This window comes from Plectrocnemia conspersa, unplaced genomic scaffold (assembly GCF_051122295.1).
Source record: "Plectrocnemia conspersa isolate PC_06_02 unplaced genomic scaffold, ASM5112229v1 ptg000010l, whole genome shotgun sequence".
Lineage (NCBI taxonomy): Eukaryota > Metazoa > Arthropoda > Insecta > Trichoptera > Polycentropodidae > Plectrocnemia > Plectrocnemia conspersa.
The window spans coordinates 13,092,212-13,116,009 of record NW_028277174.1 but is presented as its reverse complement, the minus strand read 5'-3'; the positions used below and the strand labels follow the sequence as shown (position 1 = coordinate 13,116,009).

At 33.8% G+C, this 23,798-nt stretch overlaps 1 protein-coding gene and 1 long non-coding RNA gene across 4 annotated transcripts in view; both read right to left on the bottom strand.

The window, feature by feature from the left end:
- jvl (javelin-like) overlaps window positions 1-23,798 on the bottom strand; it is a 153,338-nt gene that overhangs the window by 9,559 nt on the left and 119,981 nt on the right. For all 3 annotated transcript variants that reach the window (XM_088194291.1, XM_088194292.1, XM_088194290.1), the window contains exons 2-4: window positions 19,578-19,703; window positions 16,474-17,484; window positions 3,307-3,405 (exon numbers count right to left, since the gene is read on the bottom strand). In XM_088194291.1, the coding sequence (XP_088050417.1) occupies window positions 3,307-3,405; window positions 16,474-17,484; window positions 19,578-19,703 (1,236 nt within the window). The remainder of the gene's footprint in view (window positions 1-3,306; window positions 3,406-16,473; window positions 17,485-19,577; window positions 19,704-23,798) is intronic.
- On the bottom strand, window positions 5,943-13,202 carry LOC148230683 (uncharacterized). The gene is made up of 3 exons (XR_015810937.1): window positions 8,340-13,202; window positions 7,016-8,125; window positions 5,943-6,679 (listed from the first exon to the last, which is right to left on the bottom strand). It is a non-coding gene; the product is annotated as an uncharacterized LOC148230683 (long non-coding RNA).

Here is a 23,798-nt window from a genome sequence, read left to right as displayed (position 1 = left end):
TTCCTAATTATCCAAACTTATTGAAGATGCAGAATATTCCTCTAGCCAAATATTTAATGTAGATGAAACAGGTTTATTTTGGAAAACTCTTTAACAATGAAAAATACGAATGAAGCCTTCACGCACCTTGACAATTTTTTAAATATTATGGAAGATTGTGATCCCAATGGAGAACGCATATCTCAAGTGCGTGGGGCGATCAATAAAAACATAGCATGTTATAAAATACTATATGAAGAAAAGAAAAAGAATAGTGGTAAACAGTTAACTCTTAATAACTTTTCAAAGGAAACACCCGCAAACCACACTTAAACGTGTCTCTTAAACGCCTCTAAAACATCTTATATTTACTTGATAAATAGATATTTTAAAATACACACAATTTCAATTTTTTTACTTCCCTCGACTTTCGTATATTCAACATTCGCACACATTTTCAGAAACCAATTATGCGCGAAAGTCGAGGGCCGCCTGTAATTGTCACAAAATTCATCTGTTAGTACAGGAAAATCTAGGAAAACCTAATATGTGATGATCGACCGGATATTTAAATAATAATCACTAATAGCGATTTCCCAGACACGATATATGTATATTAAAAAAAATAGGATTCATATGGGATTTGAATCTAGGTCTTTCAAGTAAGTCACCGACCTATACCACTAGTCAATTGAATAAAAAATGATCATACAATTAAAAATTTTCGATACATATTTAAACTAAATTAAGTAAGTAAATAGATTACAAAGCGATTTTTTTAAATATTAATATGAGAGCCATTCATTAAAATACAAAGTGACAGGCCCTACAATTTAAACAAACGTGCATTATGATTAAAACAGAAACATGTACGAGTCATGGTTTTCAACTATAACATAAACCAAACTGTTATCTAAAGACGACATTAAGTATAGCATTTCAAATATGATACTACGATTTTAATAGCTTCATAATGTTCCCATAACAAAACTATTCGAAAATATAGCAGTAGCTTAAAAGCATTTGTTCGTTTTTTGAGAAGCGAATGGATAAAACCTATTTAGATTAATCGATTTAAAAAAAATCAGTATAGTGATATATGTATGTTGTCACTTCAGCAAGTGCACGAGTGGCCATATTTTCGTAAAAATAAAATCCATTACAGTACTTGAAGACATTATGAGTTATAGACCAGCACATAGCTAATCCAGTTTCTTAGGTTCTGAAAGGTTGATAATACATCAGCTGATTTACAGAGGTACTCATGCACTTTATAAGCTCCGAAAAACTTTGTGCCTCAAAAATTGGTATATAAAAAACTAACTTTAGAAGAAACTGTATCATAATATTTAAAAGCTCGATTAAATAGATTATTGCTGTAAAAATATAATCAGAGATTTTATATTTTAAATAAAAGATTAACACATACGCCAAACCCAACCATAATTTATTACAAATGGGGTTTTGCGACCTTAAAATATTAGCCACCTGGGAGAGTTTATCCTTTGCGAAGATTTATGTCTTTTATACGTTCCTTTTGAACCTGCTGCACATTAATCCAGCGAAACGGATACACTTGAAAATCGGCAAGTAATAATAACAAAACGTAAAAAGATAAACGGGAAACGAAATCGTTTTACTGCATTATTGCAATAACAACATCGACCAATAGCGGCCGTTAAGATTCGTTATAGCGGCTAAATGGAATATATAAAAAATCCAATAAAAATATATAGAAGAAGAGGCGAATCGAATCGCACGAAAGTGAACGCGCGGTCCAAAACAAAAGAGAGGACAATTGCATTATTCTTTTTTTCACCTAGCACGCAACTATAGTTTTTGTCGTCGTTTAGGAAATTGAAAGAAAGGCGCTCGCTCTCTGAAGTGATTGCAATTATGTATTTCTTGTTATGTATCAATCTACAAAGTTTTTTAACTATAAAACAAACCGTTAGCGAGGCTTTTATATAAAGCAACAATGCGACGAACGCACGCCAATATTTTTTATTATAACCACTATTTCAATTCACGTTTAGAAATTTTACGTGTGTGTATAATACAATAATTATTATTCAATTTGTGTAAAATCGATTTTCACTCTCGATCGCGCAATACGTATGTATCGGCGGTTTCCATTTTTTACGATTATTTCAATCAATGTATAAAACAATGAGTCATATTATATCTTGTTGATTTTAAAAATTCCCATGTGTCCGATTTTTTATGAAAGAATATAGGCCAAGTTGAAATTCAAGCAAATTAGATACGGAAGTGAAAGTATGATGATGATTTATAAAATATTTTAAATATGCAAATATTATTTTAAAGAAAATAATATTTAACGTTTAGAGTGTGTTTATATTTCTTAACTTTCGCTTTGCATTTTTACTTTTCGCACAGAAGCCTTGATAATTTGATTTACGGCGTTAAGTGTTGAAAGATGAAAAAAGATTGTACGCTCCCGTTTCAAATTAAATAAGCAAAGACGTTATAAAATTTACGCTTAAAAGCGCTAGCCTTCAAAAGAAATTGAAAATTTAATTCCGATATTAATAATCCCTTTGTTTGACGTATTTTTTAAAAATAAAATTTAAATGATACAAAAAAATATTTTTTATATTACAATAAAAGAGTAAATACTATATTTGATATTATTGAACTTACTGATTATTTACATAATTAATTTATATCAATAAATTTTAAATATAATAAATATTCTAACTCCATACACAAGCCACTAATATTAGAAATTTAATTATATATTACACATTCTCAACGTTCAGATTCGTCTGACAATATACATCCACCACCGACGCAGTTCCTAAAATACCTACTAAGGACCTCTTCGAAGTGAATATACATAATATAGTTATAAATACTTACATCTCACACACGCATGCTACTCAATTATAATCGCGTGATTAATATACATATAATAATTTTCGTGTTAAAATCGGGGTGTGTTGAAATTGTAGCATATTTTTTTATTATAACTAGACTTTGCGTGCAGGGTTATAATAATCACATCTTATAGGTATGGTTTAGAATTACGTGCAATCGGTCATCTTTGACTTGCGTGTTGCATCACAAGAATGTTACTCGATTATTGCAACCTAATCGCATTCGATACCAAGAAGTTGGATTAGATCACTCAAATTTATATTTCAAAATATCGACAATATATATATTTTATAAATTGTATGTTATGGTTATCATGCGTCACTTTCACCGCGTAAAATTTTGGGCAATTATCCGTAAAAATCATACCGAATCGTCACGATACTTTTTACATTGAAATATTTGTGTTTAGATAAATAAAATTATTACCTGAAATCTGAGATCATCGTTTTCCTCCCTCGACCGATGCAGCCTCTCCATCAGCGAGCCTTTGAATCTGTCTATCTTTTCAACCTTATCTTGTAAAATCTGTAAAATAAAACATATAGCTTAAAATCGGTTAAAATTAAACTAGACGCATGTGTTCCTAGGCGTGTTTATGTTAAGACAGCTTGAAATGTTTTGAATCTAATTAACCCTCGAGTTTTGCTTGATAAACAATAGCAATAGATGTTTCGATAGTCAACATTTAAAGTATTTCTTATGTAAATGATGTACATAAAAAACTACGCTTTTGTATAAATAAATCAAATGTTAATTAATCATTGAAAATATAATTCATTCATAATAACCCATGAATACAGAAATTCAGACATACAAGTTTTGTGAATATCATGACGCCAAAGCTCACATTTTTGGTGATTCAGTAATCAATTTATAATCTGACTACATAATTAACATAATGTGTTATGCTTGAACTACACTCTCTGGAAGTTGTCCGAACCGACTTCAGAGTAGCGGCCACACTGCCACAAATTTCATATGCCGTCCGGACGGTGGCCATGAACGACGTCCGCACGGCGACTGCTGTCACGTACAGCTGGCATATTTGCGCGCGATCGAAAATTGTGTCAAATAATCGCAATTTTTAAATTGTCATACTAATAAAATTACGCTACTGATAAATATAAAAGTTTGTGTAGGCACTCACCAACACAATATCAGTGAAAACTTTTCGGTCCTAAATATTCAATTTACGCAAAATCTTTGTCGGCTTTTGCAAAATGCCATAAGGCATAAAAATGATACTTCAGATTATGAACACCACATCTGTGACTATCCTAGAATTTGTCGCCATCGATTCTAAATAATAATTCGTTATGGTGTGACATTTATATAAACCGATCTAGGAAAATACATAAGGATATTCGAAACGATTTTTTTAACAAAATCAAGTACCACTAATTATTTTTTAATTATTTAATTTTATACGAAAAAAAAATTATAATAACATCATCTGTTAGAAGAATATAGTATCAAAAATATAATTAATCCCTTTTGGTGCCCTAAAATATTCAAAGATGTCAGTAAGAGTCTGTTAAAGTCCCCGATAGGCATGTCGTATTATAACTTGACCACGTGACTACGATGCAGCGCTCGAGATGCGTATTGACCACAGGACGCCTACGCACATACTGAAATTGAACCGAGTTACTCGTTCTATTTCAGTTTGCGAAAAACCATATCATTATCTCTCTCACTGTCGTCACTTAACACGCGAGAGAGCGAAAGTGGAAGTATCTCACCGCTCGCTTCGATTCTTTGACTTCGGTCCGTTTGCCGACAATGTTCGGAAGCGCTCGAAGCTAGCCAAGTCGACTGAATTACCCCCACTTTACTTCCCGTTCTCGGTAACCTCGGACAATTCCGAGAGATTTTAGAGCGGACAGAACCGAACTCGACCGAAGTAACCCACTATATTCTCCGTCCTTGGCCAACCTTGGCCGACTTCCAGAGAGTGTAGTGCAGACATTATATAAACTTTTACTTCATTAAAACTAAAATTTAAATAAGGTTACTTTATACCGGTCTATGATCCCATTTTCTATGTTTCGATACTTAAAGATTAATAAAGTTGTTGATATTATTTATTTTTTAGTATTCGACCTACAAAACGTATGCCACAACTAAGAGATGGCGCTATTAGAACCGGAGATATAACTAATCCTCGCGGATTTGGTACAGGTGGTGTAATTCATCAGAATAAGAAACACTAAATATAGTACTAATTCGACATGGTTGAATATTGACGCATAAACTTTAAAAACAAAAATGATCTTAATAAAAAGTAACATGTAAATGCTCAATATTTTTACAAGGGTTATGATCTATAGACCACCCATTCGTACCTCGATCTTCAAATTACCTTGCAAATATATATGCAATTTCATGCAAATTGTTTCTAACCGTCGACCAGTTTTCATAATGATCCATTCGTAACTTATCCAGCGCAACTTTTACAACCGGCAATTGGACATAATAAAAATCCAAACCAACCTACAATAATAAAATTAACGCTCATTGCGATTCGTAACCCAGTTAATGTCGTTTTAGAATAACGGAGGAGACGTTGATCTCGTTAGTCACGGCTCGAGCCACCGGAAGGGTTAAAAACACGTGTTCGTAGATGAACACACAAACATCACCCGTTCTGCGCTGTGGCGTTGAACTTTTTTGTTTGTACTGTAGTCGCCCGCATGGAATACAATATGATCGAGAAGTGTCAGGACCGGATGTCGCAGCTGATCATGATGGTGATGATCGTTCAAGTCAATGGTCGTATCCAAATAAACGACGGAGCGTGACAATCGTGGCAAGGTGCGGAAATTGATCGTTGACAGTAGATACGATTGAGAATAGAACATAATGAAGTTGGATTCAAATGAGCGATTCTTTAAGATTATATATGTATGTATATAATACTAACTTTGTGCAAAGTCAATGACATTGATATAATACAAGATGACAAGATTTTGAAAATATGAAAGGACACTAAAAATAATTCATTATTGCTGCGGAAGCTAAAAAAATCGCTAAAATTTTTTTTTTCAAAAACCATTTCGGAATTTTTGTTTGAGGATGATAAATTGCTGTGGGAGTTAAAAAAAGACATTTCGAAAATTTTGTACAAGGAGGATTAAAGGAGCACAACATTTTTGATGAAGACCCCTGGTGATCTTATAAAATACAGTAAATCCCAGTAAATTGGGGACGTGCTATTTGGATGTTTGTTACTTTATATGTGAGCGAGCCAAATGGAGGATATCTCACCACACGCGTCTGATTCATACGTACGCATTGCAATAAATTGTGTATTTTCTAGACCCCCAACTACACGCACCTAAATAGCACGTCCCCAATTTACCGTATTATTGGGGGGTCTATGTATATCATAAATATATGTATTGGTTCATATCTAGTGCTCAGTCTGTGGAAGATCTTCATTTGTTGTTAGGGTTGCCAGATGTCCCGGTTTCATGCCTATGGTCTCGACGTCTCAAAGAGACCTTTCAGGACAGCCAAGAGAAGAAGAAAAAATCATAAATGAGCTTAATTAGTAAGCCTATTTTCCAACGGAAAGAGATAAAAGAGATCATATTGTATCTTAAAGATAGACATTTATATTAATGAGACATATATTTTCAACCAAACGATCACAGTGAAAGAAATTGTTGAAAAATTCATCTGATTGAATCGAAAAAAATACTCTAGCAAGACAGGAATCTGTTTTTTCAAAAATGGAATCTGTATTTCTAATATACTATAAATATTAAACTATAGATATTAAGACATAGTGTATGCTCTTTCGGCAACCGATCCAAAAAAAATACTGTGCTTGTATATATTGAACATAACGGTTTTTTAATAAGTTCATCAGTGACAACAAATGGCCTTCCACTATTTTTATTCCATTCTTAATAAACGTCACTTCTTCCTGCTTTAGATTCACGATACTATTTCGCTACATTTTTCTTGTTCACATCATCATTGCCATCAACAAAGATGAATTTACTCGCATATATCGGGATTGGGAATTTAACCATTTTAAATATACACTACAGTACCACGCTAAAACGACTAATACCTGATAACCTAAGTTACGTACATATAGATACACACAAATATGTAGCGTGCACACCTACAAATATGTTGCGCTGTCCCACGTAAATTGAATCAGCTCCTCGTAGCAATCGCCGAAAACATATTTGGATTGGGCGAGCTCGTTCGATCACTCGCGTCAGAGAAGCTCTGTCTGGTTCGGTTCATTTCAAAGCGGGCAACGTAACACCAAATAATATAGCTTTGCTTGGCAGTACTATTTTTTGTACTACGACCACGGCTTAGCAACTTTATATCTGAGAATTATGTTATCTAAGATTGCAAATCAACGCTAATAACAAAATAATTGAAGAGGTCAAGAAGACGAACGTAAGATAATATATGTAATTAACTTATTATATAGTATTTATGATAGATAGATGCTAGTACTTGGACCCCAAAACATTGCTATTTAACTAAAACTGCAAATGATCGTATAGATTTTTTTCTATCGTCATTATATAATAACTACGAGCTTTTTAAATTCTATGATGAGTTTCAAAATGAGACAGTAATTAAATTTGTAATGCTAAATTTGTAAGTAGCAAACGGTTCTCGAGGCAGCAAAATCCTACCCCGGTTTTGTAGGATCAATAAGTTTTTAATGTAAATTTAATTTAAAATTCTTGCTTGACTTTTTGAGTTTGAACAGCAGAACACGTTTTTTACATTATCGTGCTAATATTCCAACATGACGAGAGATAGACTCGACTTTAATAATATAATAAGGTTTCGTGTTTTTCACCGGGGATGTAATAATATATACATATATCTCGTCATACATCTCAGTGACATTTATGTATAAATAAACATACATTCGTTAGTAATGTACATATTAAAATAATCCCAATAAACATTACATACATGTATTATTCAAATATTAAGGTTAAATCACAAACGCTTTCAGTTAGTTTATATTTTAAAATAAAGAATCGCATTATATATTATCATTAATCAATTATCAAATTATCTCACCAAGTTGATTAACTAAAGTCGCGCTAATTGCGATTAATAGGAAAAACAACAAAAAAAGAGCTCAGGTAAATACTGAAAAAAAAACATGTTTTAATTGAGTATTGTATATGTTTTGAGCGTTATTTGTATATTTTCATAAAAACAAGCTTTCATTTTTTTTGCAAATTATCAACAACTATAGTCTATTTATTTTCAAGAGTCAGTGCGCAAGAACATTGTTTAACGCGTAATCATAACATGCTTTTAAATTTCTGCCCTGTGATTGGTCGTTCGCCGTAAGATCAATCGTTTCATTGAGAACGACCAATCACAAGGCAGAAATTTAAGAGCACATTTTGATTACGCGTTAAACAATGTTCTTGCGCACTGACTCTTGAAAATAAATAGACTATAGTTTCTAAAGTACGGACTGTACTTAGAAATTACGGAAGTATGAAAGGCCCATTTCACTGCCAATAATATCAATATTCAACCAATCCTAATTGAGAATTGCACATAATAGCGAAACTTTCGCAACGACAACAACCATCGTCGCGCTTTGAAGCGCAATCGCAGAGAAAAAGCAATTAATTCACTTTCGAATTGGATTAAGTCAATTTTCGATCAATATGATAGATATCACAAAAGTGTTGTTTCTCATAATAAAATGTCGGAAAAAATGATATAACTATGTAAGTTGATGCATAAGTTTTACCATTATAAAAAAATCTCTAAAAATTTGCATAACATTATTTATTAAATATTCTATTATAAAAAAAGAACATCTGCTTTTTTAATATTTATTCAGTTTTGGTCTAGCCAGCGATTACTAAAGAGCATTGGAATATTTGAAAAAGTCTTTATTTACTTCAGAAACTTCAAAAAGCAAACATGACAAAAAAAAACAATTGTAATTGGTACAATAAATACTTAAGTAGTAGAAGTAATTATTAATAAATCTATCTGTGGATTTTTCATAGGCTAAAAAGTTGTGGGGGTTTCAACCACCTGAAATAATTTAGAGGGCATTCTAACGACCATTTGAACAAACGAAAAGATAAATCAACTCGTCATGAAAATGGAGCTACACACAGCAATGAAAGAGAGATATCGTGTCCAAATTTATTGCGTTAATACATAAAAATACTGCATGGACACAATAGCATATCATCGAAGTACCGCCGAAAAAACTACTCTTTGTTTGAAAAGGACGCGTGCCCAAACAATACATTTTACCCTGCACACATTATTATTTTTCTTCGATTCTTTGGTTACCGATTGTCGAAGTGACCTGCTGGACCGTTTCTCTTAAAAACATATGTGCGATGCAATTGCCTCGCAAACATCCTCATCTGCGATTCGCCAAAACAGCATTATAAAAGATTTGGCACTAAGTCACAGGGGCAAGACGCCACGGAGACACAGCAGCAGAGATCATCACGACAATAATACAACTCAACACGCCAGTATAATATTTATTCAGAACCAATCCTTTTTTAAACCAAAAATAAATTAGCAAAGTCGAATCTACTATATCACAATGTTATACTGTATTTGAATAATTATAACGCGTGGTAGGAGAGAAAATTAAAAAAAATGCAATTTGCGTTACACAAAAGCGTACAAAAATGTTAATTGCAACAAGGAAAACGCATTGTTTTTTTTTGCATACAATTTTTTGCAAACTGATACTATAACTAATTTTGTAACGAGTTGCAAGAGGCGTATATAATAATATATTATACATATTATAAATAGCAATAAAAAAACTGGAATGGTTGCACGACACGTGGGCGAACAATGGTGGAAAAATTCAAAGTATTTTAGTTGGCAAACAACCTGTTGGTTGAATTAAAAGTGAACGCGGATTTTCACAGTTTGACGTTTGAAAAATTTACGTGCAGACAAATTATATAATTACACGGCGATCTTTATCTTCGCAGTTGTAACGTGAACAGTATATTTAAATCCGTAAAGATAATGTAAATTTAAGACACGCCATTAACGAACATTAATGTTGCGCAACGTATCGGAAAATTAGTCATTTTGGTTGTTTACAATCAGAAAGCGGACTTATGCAACATGGCAAAGAAATTGTTGCAAGTGTATCGATATTATATCTGTGCTATACGATATGAAAGTGAACGAGCAAAATTTTAATTTATGTGTACATATGTACATACAGAATGTACAGAAACCGACGAATAACGTGACATTACACGGTCGATCAAAAAATGAGCCGTTATGTGAGTTATGTGGAAAATTTTCACTTTCTATAAATCACACCACACGTATTATAATTCATCACATGTTTGAACATGTTATGTATTAAACAAAGTAAAATCAAACATTGTGATAGCAAAGCTTGGTATCGGATTGTTTACACGCATCATTGCTGTGATTATGTAGTGTTAACCAATAAATGCAGGTGTAATAAAATAGCTGTTGATAAGTATAAATGATAAAAATAACTATATCTATACACTATATGTAAATCTTCAAGTTGTTCTAATAAAACATTATGAATAAGTGACAGTGAGATAATGAACGAAGAAGTTAAGTTAATCAAAACACATACCTAACCTATTATGCTATTGGGGAATTTGAATGCAACAAAACTGTCAGTTGTTCGCAATGAACTTATTCTGAGGATTCCTTTGACCTTTCTGACCCTTTGCCTCCATAATAACCCAGAGATTAATATTTATCCGATATTCAATTTTATGTCGCAATACCACGATTGAAGCATACAAAGCATATTTGCGATCAGATGAAAATATGTTGAAGGACACGTATATAATTGATCAAAACATATATTTTCAATATAATTTAATTTAAAACATCCTGCGTTTAATTGCTAGCATTGAACAAAATGGTAATTTCGATCAGATTTTCATTGCGCAAGTCACAACACAACCAACGGTTGGAAAGTTAAATATTGCTGATTTAAAAATTTGGAAGCATATTTTTGGATGACACGAGTACTCTTGTACGTCGTTTAGTCAAAATATTTTTAATACAGTGGCTCTGCAAAGAACATTGGAAACTAATATTGGTATGTTTTAATTAATAAAATATGCACGACATGTGTTCAAAAGCACTCTATAACAATTTCACACATATTTTCTCCTATAAAGATGTAAAATTACTCAGTAATTTCACGAAGTTTTTCACAAAAGTATTTTCTTACGATAAACATTTTCTTAATCAAGATATTTTTAATCGTATTATTTATTATTGTTAATGGTAAATTAGGATATATATTGTATTAATCAAAAGCTGATGTTTGGACTACTACTTTTAGATTTAGAATTTAGTGTCTTTTTTTATAAACGTTTATTACAAAACTAAGAATACAGGAAAATACTTACTTGAAAATTATATACAAGTTGCTGATTTATAAGCATTTTACAGCGAGGACGATTTAAATGAGCAATATATAAAACAATTGTTCCATAAAACTAATTGTTCGTGCATTACTGTTGGACAGATTAAGTGCGAACGAGCGTGAATAACTATCTACAACGAATCCTTTTCCGAAGAAAAAATTCCGAAGATTTATCTTAAATAAACGCACAAACAATATGCAACAAAGTATTTATTTAAATCCACATATCTCTTTTAAAATAATTCCCTTTTAAATCACCACTTTTCTAGTTTACAATAGGAAATTAAAATATGAAATAATACTAGTAGTAATAACAAGATAAAATGAATCAAGGAAAAACTCTTAAACCACTTTCTAAGTAAAATAAAAACATTAAGCTTAAGACTATTTATAATGAGTATTATAAATAGTCTTAAGCTAAATATTTTTAATGAGTATTATTTTTTAGGAATAAATTGTGAGTGGTTTTCTGGCATCCAGAAACGGTAGATCAATGACGATATTTTTTCAAAAATGATATTGTCCTAGATTTCTTGTTCCAAAATAAAAAACGACTTGGCGCTAGTATTTTAATATTAGTATTTTAATTATCAATGAGTGTTTTCATTAAAATATTGAATATATCGAAACAATAATTACCAGAGTATTCGAATGCTTTGATTTAGTTCACCAATAAACATGGTGAATCATGAGAGCGATAATCGGATTATTTTTCGATTAATTAATTAAAATAATACTAATAATGTCAATACCGGTATTGACTGTTTTCTCTCTCGGTAATATCGGTATTAATGCAATCCCTAGGCGGAAGTTGTCATCATAAGTCTGTCATGATTTTATATCACATAAAATTAATGAATTGGTATTGAAATGTCTTAATCAGATTACAGATGTACAAATACATCTGTTTAGACTTTGAATTAAACGTGACAGGAATAATTCAATAACAGTCAAAAATTTATTTATTGAACTGATTATTTGTAAATAATCAATTTACTGTGGAAAAATTATTCAGAATATTTTTTTAATTATTTGAAATATAATCAATCAATCATTGCAGATGGAACACTTGCTATGAGGTAAACAATCTGTTCTCTTTGAACCATTACTGAAAAGTTTGAATAATAAATTTGTATCAGTGCGTGGTGTTGCACATTGTTTAGATATACAAATTATGTTATCTCGATTATTTGATCATCAAGAATTTAAATATTTATTAGCTAACAACGATGCTGAATATAGTGATGTGTTATCACAAATTAGTTGGCTAAGAAAAAGTATGATTTTACAATGATTTTGAAACCTTTACCAGAGACAAAGCTATTTAGTTGACAGTATTAATGACTACTTAATACTATAATTAATTTTCGAAAAAAATTCAGTTACATGTACGATACATAAACCAGTTTAAATTCTTAAGTAGTTATTTATAATCGTTAATACCTCGATTACTTAAAGAAAACAAGTCGCTGAATTAAAGGGGAAAACATGACATTTTTTTAGTATTTATAACGTGTATTTCTATGCCACGACTGCATTAAATCAGTCGTCGAGATTCAATTTGTCAGAATTCCACGTCCTCAGACCGGAAGTGGCCAGTCACGTCAATGACATACCCGCGGATGACCGCGCACGGTGACATCGACCAAAAGGAACCACAATGGAAACCGAGCGGATATCGACTCTATCGTTCTCGATTGACCCGTCGTGAAAACGAAGGGTGCGGCAGCGCGAACAATACCCACTGTCAGTCAGGATGCACACGACCGGACATTGGCGAATGACAGAAAAGAAGGAACAAGCTTGTATATATCGTAGACATAGAGTCACGTTCCTGTGCGATCGACAGTGTCAAAGTGCTATTGTGTCCGTACCAGGTGTATCCAATTAGCAGACACGTGCCGATGACATGTTGTTATGATGGGAGGACCGAGAGAATTGCGCGATGTCTGTATCGTTATTTTACTTTTATATACTATACATAAATATATAGATATATGATAGGGATGCCTCTGTAAGAGCTTTTCGGTGTCAGTGGAATAGTTTAATAGGACCGCTTCTTTAGATATTCTAAAATAAATATAAATACTGTGTTACCATGAAATCGAACTATAGACACATAAATATTAACAACAATAAAACTATTCTTCAATCATTATAGATTTGTAAATGGCCCAACATAAAGAAGACTTGGGGTGTTTTAATATTTTTTCGATAAAATTGTTTTTGCAGTTATCAAGAAAATTATATATTATATACAATGGGTGTTCATAAAATTAAAACGCAAGGCTAGCAAAAATAAAACAATTTTGCAACAGTGTCGTTTACGCTAGCGTAAACGAATTACTGTCATGCCCGCGTGACATGGCAGAGTTTACCAGTCTTCAGTTGTAGCAACGGTGTGCTTGCTAAGTGTGTTTAAAATGATCGTGGGCTGCATAAGTATGTAGTTGTCACTAACACTGTCACTAACCCGCCAAGTGCATGGTTCGATCAGCAATTCGTTTATTGTATGCTGAAACATATCGGCAGCTCGCTAACAGCAAGTTGAATTTAAATAAAAAAATAAATTACGTTTATGATGAAGAAACAAATCGAAGGCCATATGTTATAACTGATGAACTAGTTTAAAATATTAATGAAAAAAACATTTTGATTATCGTTTAACAATCGATGAACTTTATGAACAAGGAGCTAATAGTAGAGGCATAAGCCCAAACTTGCCATCTCTTTCTCAATTATGAATAATGGTAAAATCGATAACTCTCCAACTGATTGTATTAACGCAAATAATTGCTTTGGTTTTCCTAGTTTTTCCTTATCTCACGGATGAACATTGTGATAATTAAATAAAATCGAGTTAGATTGTACATATTGGTAATGAATAATTAAAATTAAATCAAGATAAGTTGTACATGGTGATATATATTAATTAATTATATAGTTAATAATTATTAAAATATATACTTTAATGCCTGCACTACACTCTCTGGAAGTTGTCCGAACCGAAGTTACAACTGAAGTCGGTCGAGACCTACGACTTCGAGTAAGCGACCACACTGTCGCAAATTTCATATGCCGTCCGGACGGCGGCTTCTGTCACGTACAGCCGGCATATTTGCGCGCGATCGAAAAATGTGCCAAATAATCGCAATTTTTAAATTGTCATATTGTTAAAATTACGCTACTGATAATTATAAAATTTTGTGTGGGCACTCACCAATACAATAACAGTGAAAACTTTTCGGTCGTAAATATTAAATTTACGCAAAATCTTTGTCGGCTTTTGCAAAATGCCATAAGGCATAAAAATGATACTTCAGAATACGAACACCACATCTGTGACTATCCTAGAATTTGTCGCCATCGATTCTAAATAAGAATTCGTTATGGTGTGACATAAACCGATCTAGGAAAATACATAAGGATATTCGAAAAGATTTTTTTTTAAAATCAAGTACCACTAATTATTTAATTTTATACGGAAAAAAAATATAATAACGATATTTGTTAGAAGAATATACTATCAAAAATATAATTAATCGCTTTTGGTGCCCTAAAATATTCAAAGATGTCAGTAAGAGTCTGTTGAAGTCTCCGATAAGCATGTGGTATTATAACTTGGCCACGTGACCGCTCGACATGCGTGTTGACCATACTAAAATTGAATCGAGTTACTTGTTCTATCTCAGTTTGCGAAAAACCACATCATTATCTCTCTCACTGTCGTCACTTAACACGCGAGAGAGCGAAAGGGGAAGTATCTCACCACTCGCGCTCGAAAGAGCAGCTCCGACTTCGGTTCCTTTGACTTCGGTCCGTTTGCCGACAATGTTCGGAAGCGCTCGAAGCTGGCCAAGTCGACTGAATTACTTAGTGCTCGGTAACTTCGGAAAACTTCCAAAAGATTTTTAAGCAGGCAGAACAGAACTCGACCGAAGTAACCCACTATATTCTCCGTCCTTGGGCAACCTTGGCCAACTTCCATAAAGTGTAGTGCAGGCATAATGACAGCACGCCACTGATATGTACCAGTTATATATTTTTAACAACGAAATAAGTTTATGGTTATAAATATTTTTGAGTCATTGGTTGATGACCAAATATAAAATGGCAGTTCAATATTGACCGTTTTATTTATAAACACACATGTATTTACTACATATTTAATAACGAAACCGATAAATTAGGTCATGTTCGAATTTCCGAAAAACTTGTTGATATTATTCAACTGACCAATTACAAGTTACTTTTAAAACGATAACTTTTATTGTTAGTGACGTTATAAAGGTCATCGTAGTTCAAGAAATATTCCAATGATTGTGATAAAAATGATAAGAATGTCTTTTTAATAAAAATATTATGTATTCTTGAGTGTAAAATGTTTTAACAATAGCAAAAACATTCAATATTCTATCGTTCGTATAATAGGTACGTCAAACATCATCCAAAGCACTATCCATAAGTAAACATTGAACATACTCGTTTTCTAACCGTTCAACTATGCTCGAAGCGCTTTCGTAGATTTTCCCCGGCAACAACAAATTTCTCTTAATTAACTACAAAGCGCCTGAATCGCTCGAGTTCCACGTTCGACTAAAACAACTGTCGGGTTAATTGTGCCAAAATGGGTTGAGGTCGTCTCTCCTTTCAGTTTCCACCGCGGACAATCGCAGCGGCAGTTTTCTGCGAGACGAATCGCGATTAAGCATTTCCCACGTGTGCGGAAACAAAAGATACTATTTGACACATAATCCCCGATATGAAACACAACGGTTAACACAGCAACGATATTCGGCAGCCAAATAAAATACACAAACAACCTTCGCGACACAAACGATTGTTTTGAGTCGAAAATATTGTCACAATATTGTTTGACGAATTTGGCGAATGACAACACAAGGTTATGTGCAGTTGGGTAAGTGCGATGAGGTAACATAGCGTCTTATAAAGAAGGTTGTCGTTACAAATTTAGTCACTGAAATGAGCGCCGAAAGCGCGGGCGGACAGGTTTGCAATCGAATGCGAAATTAAAGCTTCCTTGTGAGTTGCAATCTCAATGGCAGGTCAACATACGCCCCGTTGACTATTTTGTATATCTACGTGTCAAGGCAAAAAGTGCAATAGCCTTGTTAAAAAAATAAAATAAAATTTACCTGATTGTGTACTGTAAACATGAGCAAGTGCCTCTGAAGTTCTAATGGATTGTTCTCTTGTAGTATGGCTGCGAACTTTTTCGAGTCCGGCGTTTTCACTTTTAAATTTCGCACCGGGGTGTTCATCACTTTGTCCAACTTTCCTAATTCCGCGTCGAAGGCGCCGGAAGCGTCGCCTTCGCCGTCGCTGTCGCTGTTGTACGCTAACCTACTTTTATCCGATCTCACAGGAGTAAACGTAGAGTTCCGCCGGACCGACAGGGGTGAGCGCAGCGGTCCTGGCGCCGAAGGTCTCGATCTTAACTCTAGTGTGCGCTCGTCGAACTCGCATTTGTGATCTAATCCTAACCTAGCGTTGCCTTCTCGCCGGAGCCTCTCGGCCTCTATTCTACCGGCTAAAGCTTCAGTTTCTAGTTCGGCGAGTCTGTCGAGCAGCTGGTCTCTCTCGTGCCTCAAGGCGTTCAGCTCTTCGACGGAGCCGCTCCCCAAAGTTCTTCGGAACTCTTCGGACGGATCGTCGTCGTCGCTGAGGTTGTTCAAACTATGAGATCTTCTGTCGGCCAAGGCTCCCTTGAGACCCTCGACCTCGTCACGCAGGCGGCTCCCTCGTATTTGTATGACTTCGAGGAGCTGCCACAGCTCCGTTTCGTAAGCTGCAGGCTGACGGGTGGAGGGTGTAGCCGTGCTGTGGGTGTCCTTGCTCGACGACGTCTCCGTGCTGAAGCCAGAGTCCTGGACGACACTATGGGCGCCTTCGCTCTTCGTCGGCGGTTTACTGTGGCTGTCGCTCCTACTCCTCGGCAGCGAATCCACTTCTCTCTGGGGTATTTTTCTCCGCACTCGCACCCCAGGCTCCCAGTCTCTCCTAGTCCCCACCGGAGGCGCTCCGGAACTGCTGCTTCCCACCGAGACGCCCCCTGCTCCGCTCGCCAGTTTGGACCGCAGATTGGGAAACGTCTCGATGACGAGATCGCGAAACTCGAGGAGGGCGCCCACCTCATTCTGGAGCTCCTGCAACCAAATCGAATGAAACATTTTAGAATCGCGACAATACATGAGCGAGCGATCGGCGATAACTGTTGTGGCAAATTGCGCTTTAATGGCGGACGATAATGCGTTTTGGATTTAAACCGTTAAATAGCAATTTGTACACGTAAACAATTATGATTGATGTTGTTTTATTGTTGCTATGAACGCATGCACATACATTTTTTTTAACTTAATTTTGCGTTTTTTTAAATCGTATCTATCTTATTATTTTTACGGTAAATATTTTAACCAAATATCCAGTATTTTTCGCAATGCCTTGACTCATATCTTACCTAGGTGGATATGTGTATTGATAAACATTTCATCTCTATTTGTTATTAATTAACTATTAACTAAAATAATAATATTCATTTATTGATATTTATTTCTGTTCCAAGTTTGAAATTAACATATTTTTATGAGATTCTTGAAACAATATTTGTTATTGAATACTGAAAGTATTCATTGTGTATTATACGAAATCGCACATCTTATTATATATTTATTAATTAATATTCAACTCAATTTTACGGCAAAACTTTTGATTTATGTGATTTTCGCAAAAGTTTAGATCTAGAGATGTATTTATATTTTTATCTTAGCTAATTTGTCTAAAGCGAAAGTTTTCCTTTCATCTATGTGAAAAAATAATGTGAGTATTGCAGTGAATAGCCATTTATCGAAACAGATTTCAGTCTTATCTACTGCTGAACAGTAACTAAAATGACAGTATTAGTCATCGTCGCTTGTAAATATTGCAAATAGCAACGGTCCTAAAACTGATCCTTGAGAGACGCAAACAGATAGACATATGATGACTACTACCAAAAGACATGGATTCGAATCTCACATAAAAATAAGTAATTTTCAATTTATCTACATAATTATAATTCCGACCGATCATCACAAATTAGGTTTTCCTAAATTTTCTAAATCTCACGGATGACTATAGTAGCCAATAATTCAGATCAAACTTGGTCGAACATAATTCTTATATAGAAAATATATGTAACAAGCTCATAGATAATATCAATATGTATCTAAAAAAATATGATGGTCTGGGCTTTGATAGATGATTAAAGTTAATTTTAACACAAGTTTGAAATGATTTAATAAGGATGACGTGCTATGTAGGTACATATCTTGATGAAAGTTTAAAAAATTATTACGTTCGCACGATATTTTTACAAGATTAAGTTACAAAATGTCTGACCGCAAAGTTTCGCTATCACGCGAATACGAGGGAACGGACAATAACGTGACCGTAATTTTTTTATGATTTTAATGTACTTAATTATTATTATTAATTTATATACAATGCCTGCTCAGCCAATTGAGAGCATCTAAAACCGTAAATTATTCGTAGAGAATCTAAATATTATTATTAACCTTATCAAAGCGAAGCCAATCATATGACGGGCAACCGAGTAGGGTCAACAGCGCGAAGCCCACCATATGATCTGCTCGTCATATCGCATATTATTTAACGAAACTAGAGGGAGATAATTGTCGATATAAGCTTTAAAAATCAGTTCGACTTATTTTTAACGATTTCTTCAGTTGGAATTGTATATAATTATTTTTAGTATACTTTACTCTCGAATAATAATTATTACGTCGGCTGGCTTAAAGCTTAAAATCAATCGATAAAAGTATTTTTAAAGTTCTGTTAGTAGTAGTTCTGGGGGCTTTGCGATATGCAATTTCGCTGAACAATAATTTTCAGTTCATGAGTTGTAGCATAGAAAAATTTAATTTAATAGAATGAACAAGATTTTGCAATTGAGTTATGATTTTTATTTATTGAAAATTTTTAGCTATTTTAATTATTATATTTTGTATTTAATTAAACCGTTTTTGATGAGTCTTGTTTGATTTTTATCTAATTTTAATCGTGTACATTATTTGTTATTAATTTTGAGTCACACCGATGCGGGATTGCCTTCGCGTGTAGTTGGATCCCGCGCCGGTATGGCCGAGCCTTTAGGCGCCTGATCGGTCGTAGTATAACCGCAGTCTAGGTCGATTCGCCGCGTTTTTTATTTGCATATGAAGATTATGATCAAAGTAATTACCTGTAGGACCACTAGTGACTTGGCCTGATCGCTGATGTGGTAGTGGAACGGAGCCGGCGGCGAACGTAGTTGGAGACACTCCATGCCAGAGCCCGAGCCGCCGCCGCTCGAGCTGTCGCCCGTGGCCTGCGAAATCACAAACGACAATGATTAACTATTGGTCACACGAAACGTCAAATATGCAGTAGATAACGAAAGAGAAAATCTAGTCGGCGCTAATCGCCGCCCCTCGCCGTCAAAAGTCAATTTAGCAACGAGACTATTAGGTGTTTATTATTGACGGAAGAAAGTCAACAGATATGATACATTATTACTAATTATAACAACAAGGTTTAAACCGCAACCATCACGGCGATAACCGTAGAAAGTTACCGCCTTTTATGTTGGTCGATTTAAAAATGTATTGAGAGTGTTCTTTGATGGGAGTAATAAAAAAAATAAACAACCAGATATTGTACTCTTCAAATAATTAAAAATAGAATAGTACATAATTCACTTTTTATATAAACTAACCTGAAATAAATAAACTTGAACAATTAAGTGTTTGCGACTACTTACATTAAACATCGTCATTGCTATTATTCATAATTTAATAACATGCATATTTAAAAAAAAAATACTGTATAATAATACTCTCGAACTTGTCAAATTACGTCACAGTTGCGGTTAGCAACATAAACAAAAACAAGATAAGACAATGTTTTATCTGCATTACCATCTAGATATTACAAAAGCAAATATTAATGTGTATATTACGAATATAAAATGTATATTACGAATATAAAATGTATTTTAAATATCAATTTAATGTAAGTATCTAAAACGTTTGTCTTACACTAAATATGATAGCTACACATACTAAAGAAAGCCTAATTATATACATTGTTCCGCGAACAAAATTCGAACATGTTTAAACAGGCGAGTGATACAGAAGGACGATTTTTTCGCACCTGTGCGCATGAAAGAGATGGCGAATATTGTTTTTATTCGATCGACGCGATTGTCATTAGTCTGTCGACAGTTGCCAAGATTGTCGAGTTAATTGGCGGCACTGATATTTTTTTTTACAAATCTTATTAATAAAAATACGTGTTAAATATTCAGCATACCGCTGTGTGAAATCTGGAGGAAACAAGTTTGCAGCAATCTATTACACAAACGAGTGTGTCTTATCCTAATGATTAAAATTCAATCAAATTTAAATTAAAACTATCCGTAAATTATTCACATGGCATTAGGCTTATCTACAATAAAGAAATATAAATTTGCGTAAAAATAATATTTTTACAAAATATTATCCATGTATTCACCCCTTAGGGTTACCAAATCTTAAAAATAAACAAGGTATTCCATCCAAACTTTAGGATTTACTAAGCGATGGTATAAAATGGTAATGATTTTAAAGTATCAGTGGAAGCATCCTAAGCTCGAAATAATAAATACAAAAACACGTTCACTTCACGATTTGTGATTTGTCCCACATCTGGTAAAAAAACGGTACGTTCAAAACTAAAATATTTTAGAGCTGAATCCGCGACACAACAATGGACTGTAAAAAATCGATTCTGAATACCGTTGCAGTGTGTTTTGTTTTCAGAAACCAGACAGCCACCTGGGCAGAGTTGTATGCACGCGGGCGTCATTGTCGATATGCAAAATTCATATATGGAGTTATTAGATATAGGATTTTGCATAATAATCGCCATTGTTACCAGAAACATAAATTTGTGGGGCGAGACACCGCCACCACGGTGATAATAATGGCTTTTATCTCTAAGACCTCTAGCGATTGATGGCGTTTAGAGGCAATTTACGATTGCAGTGCCATTATTTATTGATGAAATTTTAATGAACGTCTTCCATAGATTACAGTCGAAACGCCCTCTTAACTAACTATGGCGCAATCATACGAATCGACAACAGAACTAACATTTGCGAAATCAGTTAATTGAAGACGCCAATTCTGGTTTATACAATTAGTATTCTGCAACGGTAACAGGTTGTCTCAGGAGTGAAATTGTCGATAAGAAGTCGACCAGTCGAACGCATACATTTAAGAAATATGACTTGAATAAATTTACACTATTTTTTTCTTAAGAATCAGTGCACAAATAAATGCAGAATTAACGTAATCGCTGAGAAGTCTGATTTAGAACAAGCAAAACGATTTTTTTTTAATAAATAAAACAGTATTTAATAAAATACAAAATACATGTAGAGCAAGGTAATGATTATAATATAATAAATAAAACAAAAACAATAGTAAAAGAGGTGATAAGATAATAATCTCGACAACTGTACATCGTGAAAAACAAACCATTGCGTACTTTCCCTCAAGGCGACCAACCAATCACAGGAACAGAAATTTTAGAGCACTTTTTTGTTCAGTTTTTTTGTACTTTTAATAGACTATAGAAGTATTACTGAAAAGCTGAAAAATGCCACGCAATTTTGCAACCTTGCTCTTTATTAATTGCCCATTTCACAGTTTACCATCATATCGTTTTCCCATTTCCATTCTGACCTCATATAGTACTTTTCTTTTCAGAGGTTCAAGCACGCGCGCACGGTCACGTGTCTCATTTTCATCCCACGTGCTTCCGAACGTTTCGAAACATTCGAGTCCCGGGATGGCCATATACGTATGAGTAATCGTTCTTTTGTAAGCCTCAGCAACACAATGGCACAAAATGCAACAAAAGCCTACAGCGACTGTGGTGATGATGATGATGATGGTGACCATCATCAAAACGTACACAAAGCAGAAAGAAAATGTCGAGAACCACTGCGAGAAAGGATAAAAGTACGGCGATACGGCTTCGCATAATTCGATTATTGCATTGCAACCTTCACACTCATTTCCTTGTATTTACGTAGTATGTAGAATAAACACACTTACATAAAAACGCACATCAGAGTCATCACAGTGTAGTTACATGTTACGAAATGCATGACATTCGACGTGCGGAGTATGACGAAAAAAATGGATGAACTTAATGATGGGAACGTGAAATGTAATTTTGCCGAGCGGCATATCAAACATGTCCTACTGAGCTTAATAATGAATGTTGATATACTTTTTTTATTGTGATTATCACAGATCTAAACTGTAGTTATAGTATTTTATTTATGTTATATAAAATACGTATTAAAATAGTTACGCTTGGTTGAGATTGTATACTGAAAGTAAAACCTTTTATTTTTATGTCAAATTGACCGCTACGATTTAATATTTACATCGATAGAACGCAAGATTGTATTTTGAAAACTAGTATTGCTATTTTTGCTACAAACAAGCGCTGTCGAGGTGGGTGGTTATATGTTAGCTACCCTTACCGATATTACTATGGACTTCTAATATGAGAGGACTGATCAAAGTATTTTCAAACCGAATTTTGGTCAATAGGAGAGCGCAAAAACAATTATCACTTCTCAGAAGACAAAAATTCACGTCAAAAGCAATAAAATCGTGTCGCAGTGAGAACGCTCGGTAACGAGACTGCCCGATTTTATTGCTTTTGACGTGGATTTTTGGCTTCTGAGAAGAAAATTTTGTTTTTTGCGTTCTCCTATTGGTCGAATTTTTGTTTAGATGTGCTTTATTCGATTCTCACTCGTAATATTGTTATAAAAAAAAAATTGATAATTGAGCGTTTTCACCTTAATGACACGATTTTATTGCTTTTGACCTGGACTGGAAATACACTATATGGCGACACTGAGCAGCAAAGAAAACACAACTAATTATTAAGTAAATATAATAAGTAGATATTTTAAATAATTTTTAATGCCTAATAAAAATATTTCGCATAAATTATGATTTCAGAAAATATGTCGCAACGGTGGCAAATTTTTATATTTATTTGTAGCATAGAAAGGTTAACTCCTACATATACTTATTTATTCAAGAAATTATATTACGATGTTAAAAATATATATAAAATGACATTTTTATCATGAGGCCCGGAATCATTGTTTTTCCAGGGTTCGCTCTCGGCAGCGCTTGCTACAAATATAACATAATTTGATTTATATTATGTAATGGGAAAACATGCTGAATTTAGATGTATACTCTCTATACCGTGATGTACAAATTGTGTACATGCCATCTTATTATTTTAACATCTCTATAAATATGTCAAATAAAATGTTGGTAGTACTCCGCAGATACATAAAATATGCAATAATTTTTAGAAGTGACAAAAATAAATAAATCAGCAA